This window comes from Phaethon lepturus, unplaced genomic scaffold (genome assembly GCF_000687285.1).
Source record: "Phaethon lepturus isolate BGI_N335 unplaced genomic scaffold, ASM68728v1 scaffold36475, whole genome shotgun sequence".
Taxonomy (NCBI): domain Eukaryota; kingdom Metazoa; phylum Chordata; class Aves; order Phaethontiformes; family Phaethontidae; genus Phaethon; species Phaethon lepturus.
Window position 1 is genome coordinate 264 of NW_010539045.1, and position 9,265 is coordinate 9,528.

General features: G+C 56.4%; 1 protein-coding gene across 1 annotated transcript; it reads left to right on the forward strand.

Annotated features, from left to right (window-relative positions):
• Positions 1 to 910: 910 nt before the first annotated feature.
• Positions 911 to 7,421, forward strand: LOC104620716 (TBC1 domain family member 24-like). The gene is made up of 6 exons (XM_010287012.1): positions 911 to 1,944; positions 2,259 to 2,417; positions 3,849 to 3,912; positions 5,290 to 5,385; positions 6,110 to 6,386; positions 7,276 to 7,421. Exons 1-6 carry the CDS (start codon positions 911 to 913, stop codon positions 7,419 to 7,421), a joined length of 1,776 nt encoding a protein of 591 aa, XP_010285314.1.
• The last annotated feature ends 1,844 nt before the right edge of the window (positions 7,422 to 9,265 follow it).

Here is a 9,265-nt window from a genome sequence, read left to right on the forward strand (position 1 = left end):
GGCGGAAGCGCTGGGTCCTGGGTCCTGGGTGCGGGAGCCTCCCCCGAGGGTCCCCGGGGACCTTCTCTCTCCAAGGGGCTACCCAGATGCGTGCAGTCCCCTGGATGGGGTGTCTGCAGGAGCACGGGGGCATGTTGGAAACGGGGACCCTCTGGCACCCCGCAGACCATTCCGGCACCCTTGGCGAGCCCTCTCGCTGCAGCACCTTCTCCTTGCACCTTCTCTCTGGCACCCGAGCGGCCGGAGGGGTTGGGGGACTTTTGCAGACTTTGGCAGGAGGCAGTAGGACGAGGGCAAATGCCTGAGGCCAGCTTATGCCCACTCCATCCGGGCTCGTAGCAGCCTGGTCCTGGGCTGCCAGACCCAGACAGGACATGGCCTCCTGCCCCGCTCTGTCCTTGGGAGGGGACACGAGGCAGAGGGACCCGCTCGGCCTCAGCACCGCTTGGGCACTCACTGCCCATGAGGTCCCTCCTCGCCCTTGTAGAGCTGGGCTGGGACCGAGCTGCTCGCTCTCCTTGGTGGTGTAACGCTGCTGTCCCGTGGTCATCCCAGGGGACAGGGACTGTGTCCCCGCTCTCTGCATCTCCCTCTCAGCAGCTCACAGGCTGGGAAGTCAGGAGCTTTCTGAGGGGTGCAAAGACCCTCATGGTGTGAAACAGCCCTGACAGCCAGCTGGTACCTGGCCCCACGCTTCCCTGAGCCCCTGGACAGCGGTTTCACCAGGGGCCTGAGCCGATGTGAGCGAGCGAGGGCAAAGCCTTCTGAAAACCTTCCCTTTCCAGGGGGGAGAATAACTATTGAAATACAAGACGATGCTGTAAGACTTCAAAGCGCCCGTCAGCCAGGGTGAAATGCTGTCAGCTGGGGCAGTGAAGCTTGTTGAATAAAAGGTCTTTGTCCTGCAGAGATGTTTGGCTCATCTCCAGTCACCATCGTGATCACATCTGAGGCTGACACCTGGGACATCGATGCCTCCTCTTGTCTGGGCTGTGGACAGTTCGTGGATTGGGACAGGATGCCAGAGCCACAGCAACAGGCACATATCCCCCGAGACATCCTCAGCAAGACCCCGAAGGAGCTGAAGAAGCTGGCAAGAGATGGCTACTGGGCCGCAAGCCGTACTCTGAGAGCTCAGGTCTACCACCAGCTCATCCAGCAGGTCGCCTGCCGGCTCGTCACCCCAGACGCTCTCGTTTACAGGGATGTGGCGAGTCGGCTCTTTGGGAAGCTGAGTGTGAGCTCCCACCCTTTGCCTGAGTTCCTGGAAGGGTGCTCCATGCCCACGTACTGCCTCAACCTGGAAGGGGTCACCGCCTTGAAGAAGATCCTCATCTGTGTTGGCAACCTTTTCCCCGATATAACCTACAGCCCAATCCTCCCCTCTCTGGTGGCTCTGCTGCTGCACTACAGCGAAGATGAAGCTCAGTGCTTCGAGAACATCTCTCGTCTCATCGCCAGCAACGCTCCCCACACCAGCTACATTGACCAGTCCTTCCTGGCCCACCAGGCCTCCTGCATGACTTTTGGGGATCTGGCCAACAAGCACTGCCCAGCAGCTCACAAACTCATAGCCAGCACCGCTGAGAACGTCTTTGAGATCTACTCTGAATGGTTATCATGGCTGTTTCATGACCTCCCCTTCAATTACGCCATCCGCGTCTTTGATGTCTACCTGCTGGAGGGGCAGAAGGTCCTCTACCGCATCGCTCTGGCCTTGCTGAAGCAGTACAGGCTCTCGGTGACGTCTGCCGAGCTGGAGGGGACTGACATCAAGGCAGACCTGCAGGCTTTCGTGCAGAACATTGCTGAGCACATGACTGTCGACAAACTCCTAGAGAGAGCCTTTGGCATCCGGCTGTTCTCCCGCAAGGAAATCTGGCTTCTCCAGATGGCCAACAGGAAGGCGTTAATGGAGAGGGGCATAACCATGGTGCAGAGCAGGTAAGGAGACCTCTCTCTTTGCCAGCTCTTGGGGCTAAGCAGACAAAATACGAGTTACAGTGGAGATACAACATGGGGGCAGATTCAGTTATCTCCCGTAGCTTTGGCTATGCTGGGTGCCTCACAGCCCCTCGTGGGGGACCCTGTTAGGAAGCACTGTACAGTTAGAGCTAGCGATGTGAACAGAAAGCTCACGATGCAAAAAGCATGACAAAACCTGATGCATGGGGGCTGCACCCCTAAAAGCAGACAGGCACCCCTAAAAGCAGACAGGCACCCCAGCTTGGCAGTAATGGGAGTCTGCTCTCATGCAGGCAGTCCTTCCACCTGGCCGTGGACATACAGAACTTCAGCTCCAGCATTGTAACAGCCCAGGAGATGCGCATCGTCTGGTCCTGGATCCCTGAGCGCTTCTCCCTCTTCCCCCCGCTGCTGCTCTTCTCCACCTCAGAAGATGGGTGCAGCCTGCAGAGGTAAAGCATCATCTGCCCATTGGGTCAGGTTGCATCGAATGGGCCAGGCTGGGTGGAGGTTGGTGGTGTAGAAAGGAGCAACACGTAGTGTCCATGGGGTACATCTGAGGTGTCCTGGGGACTCTCTTGGGCTTGATTCAAGATCTTGAACGTGGTCTGGGCCAGTGCTGGCTGTAGGGAGGGGGCTGAGGCTCAGTCGGATGGCAGTCAGCAACTTGGTGCTGCACAGGGAGCATCGAGTCTGTGGATATGCTGTACAGAGGGATGTCCCCGAGTGCCACATCGTGCCAGGTCCAGCCAGCACGCCATCCCCAGGGCTCCAGCTCCCTCCCAGCGGCATGGAGCACAGGACAGCTGCTGCATGCTGCAGTCAGTGCTGCAGCTCAAAACTGAGCTGGAAAACGAGTTTGCCATTGACTTCCCAGGCTGTGAAGCAGCAAAAGCCTTCCAGTGGGCTGAGGCCACCTTTGCATGAATGTTTTCAGGCAGGAAAACCAAACCTGCTCCTCTGTAGGAGCTGAGAGGTTGCACTCACAGAACAGGCAGAGCTCAGGGCAGGGGCAGACAGCATGTGGTACATCCTCTGATGGGGAAGACATCAAACCCTCTAAACGCAAGTTAAGAGAGCCCAAGTGTCATGGCCAGTGCCCAAAACTGCAATAGAAAACCTTCTTTTGAAAACAGTGTCAGCGCTGGAGACAACCCAGGACCCAGTGACACCCACTGCCATGGTCACGGAGCGAAGGGTGTGGTGGGAAGCAGGAACATCCCTGCAACGCTCGGTGCCGGGGCGTTTCTGTACTGAGATGCAGCTCACCGCTGACCGGGAGGGGACGCCGGGCTGTCCAGGGGCTGGGTGCTGCCCATGCCACCCCGGTCCTCAGGGCAGTGTTTAGAGGTGGGGCTGCGATGGTAGTGCCTCCGTTAGCACCACGAGCGTGCTCCCCCAGCCCCTGAGGGGCGAGCAGGCACCCCGTGGCAGTGGTGCGGCCCCATCCTGGGAAGTGCAGCCCTGCACCTTCCCAAGGCGGCAACGGGGTGCAGAGCTCAGATTACAAAAGACATCCAGATTAAAAGCAAGCTTGTTTAGTAAACTCCCCCCATGAAGCATCCCCCTCAGCCTAGTGCCTGAGGGTAGGGTGGGAGGATTTAGTGTTTGGATTTATGTGAGCTGTTACCTGCTTTACCAAGCAAAAAGGATGACTTGAGAAGTCCCATAAGCCAACCCCCTCCGTTCCTGCTCGAGCTTCTGCTGCTGTCCTTCCACAAGCACCCTCGGGCCAGCTGCTGGCACAGTGACAGGCTGGGCAGAGCCGCCACCAGCCTCCACTGTCCTTTACAGCCTCGTGCTCGCCGCGCACCCGGGCTCATGGCATGCTGTTCTGGGGTCTCAGGCCCCCACCGACCCAGACTCCTTGTTCATCTCTGCAGGTTTTACACGTGCTGCGAAGGCTACGAACCAACGGTGCTGCTCATAAAAACAACGGAGGGGGAGGTAAGGATCTCCCAAGCAGAGAAGTGGGCTGCTTTGGTGCTGATGTGGGGAAGGGGGTGGGGAGATTGACACCACCAGCACTTCTTGGAGCAGCCATGGGGCTGCGTGGTCCCTCTCCTGCTGTGTCCCAGGGTCTGTCCCAGCTCTCAGGAGAGAACAAACTGCACACCCCGGCACCAAGAGCCACCTTAGACACAGGCTGGTCTAAAAGGTGCTGCTGGGGGGAAACAGAGGAGGAGTCGGTGAGATGGAGAGAGGCCATGAGTGATACTCTTTTAGCACAAATACAGACTAAATCGTGAAGTCCTTGCTAAGCGACTTCCCTGAAGCCAGCAGATGCTGTGCCTGAGACAGGACTTGCTTTCAACACATTAAATGCAAGGATCTCTCTCTGACTGCAAGAGCAGCCACACAGGGGAAATGGAGGAGAAATAAAGACAACTTCTATGATATTTGAAAGTCATGAAATAACTGCAAAAAACCCCAAGTGAGGCCTCTTCCTGAGGACTCTGAGAGTGGTTCATAAACCCGTATTTTATCTCTCCACTCTTCATCAAACAGCGGAGGCAAGTTCTATAAATTGCTCAGGTGTCCCAAAGATTTATTGACCTACCAGTCCTGATTTCCCAAGCCTGACACTTCAGCGTAGTGCAGAGATAAACACCCTGCCACCCTCTAGGGCCTTGCGCAGACAAGAGAATGTGACTTATAAAACCTACACGTTTTAGCTCATTTTATTCCTTAGCTAGTGCCAAGGACAGGCACGAGTTCCCACTTCTCGGTAGGTCCCCTCCAGCCATGGTCAAGTCAAGGATGTCCACACCAGTGTCAGCCTGACTGCAGGTGGAAGAACCCTCCGACTGGTTAAAAGCCTAATAGGTAAAAAAAAAAAAAAAAATGTTACCTGAGTCTTTGCCATTTTAAAACACATTTTTTCTCTAAAGACTCATAAAACAGACAACCACCTTGCCACCGTCCTGGAGCCAGCTGAGGACAAGGGACTCCTAGACCCCCGTTCACAGCGTGTTCATCGAATGCTTTGAGCCACACGGTTGGTCCTTTCCATTGCCGGGAGCTGGACTGGGCTCGCGGGGGGAACATCTCCTACCCTCGTCCCAGGCCTGCAACCGCCTCTGCTGTGAAAGAGCAACCCCCCAAACCTCCCAGAGCCGCCCCTTAGGCACTGAACCTGAGTGGACTGATGCCCAGAGGAGTCAGTGCAGGATTTAGCTGGCATGGCAGAATTTGGTGCTCCCGTTCCCCCAGGGGACCTCGCAGAGCCCTTGCCCTCCTGAACGTGTGGCAGCCAGTGTTTCTGGGGCTTGCTCTGGTCCCAGCTGTCTCCCTGCTGACGGCTCCCTGTGCTCTCTCTCGAAGGTGTGTGGGGCATTTCTCTCCTCCGACTGGAGTGAAAGGAAAAAGAGCGGGGCAACATCAGGCTTTTTTGGAACAGGGGAGTGCTTTGTGTTCACTGTAAGTCACATTTTATTTCTGGGTTTACGCTTACGGTTTTGTCTGTTAATTACTTTTTCCTTTACCCCTCTGCCAACTCAGGGCATGGTGGCACTGAGCTGCTTCCTTGCCACGGTCCCGCCGCTGCCCCTTAGCTCTGGCAGGAGGTAGCAGTGCAGAAATTGCTGTGCTGGATCACAGCAAATGGAGAACGAACTCCTGCCTTGGGTGAGCCGTCTTGTCCCAAGCCCCCAAGGCAACGTGCAATAACCCCGGGTGTTCCTTGGAGCATCCTCCTGGGATGACAGCAGGGCAGCATGCGCGGCAGGGCGGATTTCGTCCCTGTTTGCTCGGGGCAGCTCCTGGGTGGTGGAGCAATGCCAAATCATCCCCAGGGTCCCTGCAGAGGGAGCAGGCTGACTTGGTCCAAGAGATCCTGGGGGCAAAGTCTAGTATCCATCCAGTATCCCACCGGCGTCGATCCAGCATCCACTCAGTAATGTGGGCACTGCAGGTTTGCTCATCTTGGGCAGCACCTGGCGAAGACAAAACCAATTTCTCAGCCACAACCACCTCCAGAGCAGCCCTGGCACTGCCAGGACACCTTGTCCCTTCCCTGCCCCAGGTCCGGACCTGGCACATAGCATCTGGCCCCTGACCCGCCTGGCCAGGCAGCACCATCTTCCACCTGCAATGGAGAGATGCCCCAAAGGACAGGGTTCACCATGTTTCTCCTGCTTATCAGGTGCGCCCTGAGACAGAGAGGTACGAGTGGGTGTTCATCAAGAAGCCGGAGCTGGCCAAAGCCGTGCCGCGCTCACGCCAGCGGTCGCCTTCCCCCTCTCCCGTGTCCCTCTTCGGCTCCTCCCCAGACAGCCGCGGCACCAGCTCAAACCGTCTCACCGTGCCCACGCTGCAGAGGAAAGGGCGTCTCTCCCCGTTTCTGGCCATCAGGCATTTCCTTCTGCCTTCCAAAACAGCCTCCATGTTCATGTCTGGGTCTCGGGAAGGGATCATTATCGGTAATTACTGAATGGTGGGCACTGACACACCCCTGCTTTGGCTGAAAAGGGCTTTACTCCAGATTAAAATCTGAGCTGCCTGTAGAGGCCAGTACCTCCTGGTTTAAGATACCAATCTAAAGTCAGGGGAGAAGAAGTCAGCCCCCTCTTCCTCAAATTAGCAGGAGAGCACAAAGTTGCACAAGGGCAAAGATGCTCCTTGAGAGCCCCAGAGAGGCTCTGCCAGCCAAAGGGGAGGACCACAGCCCAAACCTCCGGGAGAGCTTTGCACCCTTGGGGCTGGTGTGTCCTTTCCCAGCCCTTTCCTCCACTTTGTGCGGGAGGGAGAGGAGATGCAGGTGGGGATCAGCCTGAGGAAGGGCCAGGCACGTCACCCGGAGCAGACGTGCCAGCTGCCTGCCTGCACTGCTGTCTGCCAGGTCAGGCTTGAGCTCGGGGGTTGAGGCTTTGTGCCCCAGCACCGATGGGGTGGGCTCAGAGGACTGCAGCAAGTCAAAAACGCTTGCAGCACAGCCTCTGCCTGCCTTTCTGCCCTTGGGAGCGGGATCAGGGCAAGCCTGGCTGTGGGGATGCAAGGAGCTTTCCTTGTTCTCCGGCTCTCCAAGCAGTTTAATAATTCAGCTTGTGCTGCCAGGGCAACCTCTCGCACTGGCTGCCACGCGCCAGCTGCCCTGCAGACAGCTCTCCAGGAGCTCTGCCTCCACGCCGACATCCTGATCAGCAGAGAAGGCAGCTCAGGGCAGCCCCAGCCCAGCTCTGTGCTGTGGCTGAAGTACAGAAAGTTGAGAGACGGGCATGATCCCGAGAGACCTTGTTGGCTGGGCCACTGCCCCTGCTTGGGCAGCGAGGGGGGGAGAGCGGATCCCAACCATCTTGCTTGCTTTTGCAGGTGGAGGGGGAGGCCAAGCTCTGTCCCTCGATGGCGACCTGCTCTGGGGGCGCACGGAGCATTGCGAGACCTTCGACAACCCTCCGCTCTGCCAGGAGAACTTCAAAGTGCAGCTCTTAGAAGTGTGGGGCTTTCAAAACACATAGGTCCTGTGGGGGACAGTCCCTCACGGGCTGCCACCCCAGCCTGGCTGTTGCAGTCTCTGCCGGCAGGGCCGCGGGCAAGGGCACCTCCACTCACCATCCTTCCCTCCACGATCAGCCGTCATGGTGGTGTGGAGAGAGGGCAGTGCAGTGCCGGGAATGGGACTGTGGGCGTTTGACATCCTCTCCTGCAGTTTAGACTCAGCCCGTTCCACCCAGTCTCTCCCAGTTTAGGATGCTGGAGGGGAGGGGAGCCAGTCTGGTGTTTCTCACACCCCCCTGGCCTGTTTGTGGCTTGGAGCTCAACAGCAAACCAGTGGTACCACAGCTTAGACAGACTGTAGGAATTTTGAGCTGAGGCAAAACACAACACTGAGGTACAAATCTCCCCAGAAATGCTCTCAGACCCCGCTTCCCTGTGGTCCCAAGCCCAGCACCACCCTTCAAGCCATACACAGAATTCTGTAGCTTCTGTGGGTTACCAGGACTCCCGGTGTCACTCACCGATCACCATCCAGCACAGTGCAAGAGATTCCTTGTTTGTGGTTGAAATTCCTCATCAGGAATTAGCAAAGACCTACCTGGTGTTTATACACCTGCAGCCAATAAGAACTCCCCAACTGTGTCATTTTTGTATTAAACTGAAGAGCTATACTCACCACAAAGGGCCAATGCCAGACTGCGAGCATATGATACTTAACCATCATGCCCCGACTACCTGGGGTCAGGACAACAGGAGAGGTGCCATTTTAAAACATGAAATGTGAACGTGTACGTCTAGCTTGGTCAGGCAAGGCAGCCCTCACAGGAGGGGTGTAGACCGTCATCATTCTGACTGCAGGATGAGAACACCTCCCATGTCCAAATATACTTTCCACTTGTGGTTTTACCTTTCATATATTCCACTCCTCAAGCAATTCAGAACTGGAGCTATCGCTGCCTTGGTGCCTGCTTCCAGCGGTGGCAGGAGGACGCAGGCAGGAGCAGGCGATGGCAGCAGGCCCACACTGGGAATTGCCTGTAGCCTTCAAAGTGTGTCAGGGTAAGATGAGGAGGTGAGGCGTAGTCCTCCATGTCCTGTGCCTGGCCTTTGCCCACAGAGCTCAAGTGAAAGAATATCGCAGAATTACTCTTTCCATTCAATTACAAAGCTCTGCTAGGGTGTTCACAGAGTATATTTCTTTCCATGATCTTGTGCTGAAAGTTTCCCACAGCAGTCTCTCTTCCTTCCCAAGAGGCTGTTTCTCTCCACCCAGAGATGTACAGGCCGCACGAGATGCCTGGAAACGCAAAGCCCTTCATGGGCAACCTGGCCTGACCTCCTCTTAGCATCTTCAGAGCATTTCCTTGTAAAGGGCAAGCAGGCCCCAACTAATGTATTAAAATACCAGAGGCTGGAGATGTGTCGTGCAGGCCATGGATGTCTCTGATGCGGTGGCAGAGCCTGCGAGTGAGTCCCTTTGAGGCTGTAAGCGCTGCGTACCTCCGCTACTCGCCGATTAGAGCTGTAAATCACAATGGATGTCAGTGCGTTTATTGCATTCACTGCCTGTAATCTGATGAGCGCCTTTGCCATTTCTGAAAGGGACGCTACAGTCCTTTCTTCTCATTCTTTATTCCATTACTGAATAAAGTTCAAAACTCTTAGAGAACAAAAAAAGCATAGGGGCCGGGAGGCTGAGGGACGTGTAACGGGATACAAAGAGATCTTTCATCTCCGTTGTGCTGTCCCTTGACTGCAGCGGGGTCAGCAGGGGCCAAACCGCTGCTCTGCGCTGGGGCGGCCAGGTGAAATGGGGCCAGGATGGGCTGGAGGGCAGCACCAGCGATGACTGCCGCTCCGGCCC

Coding starts and splice junctions, on each gene's coding strand:
- LOC104620716 (XM_010287012.1), top strand. CDS start 911: ATGTTTGGCTCATCTCCAGTCACCATCGTGATCACATCTGAGGCTGAC. Junction 2,418..3,848: donor GATGGGTGCAGCCTGCAGAG/GTAAAGCATCAT, acceptor TCATCTCTGCAG/GTTTTACACGTGCTGCGAAG. Junction 6,387..7,275: donor TCGGGAAGGGATCATTATCG/GTAATTACTGAA, acceptor TTGCTTTTGCAG/GTGGAGGGGGAGGCCAAGCT.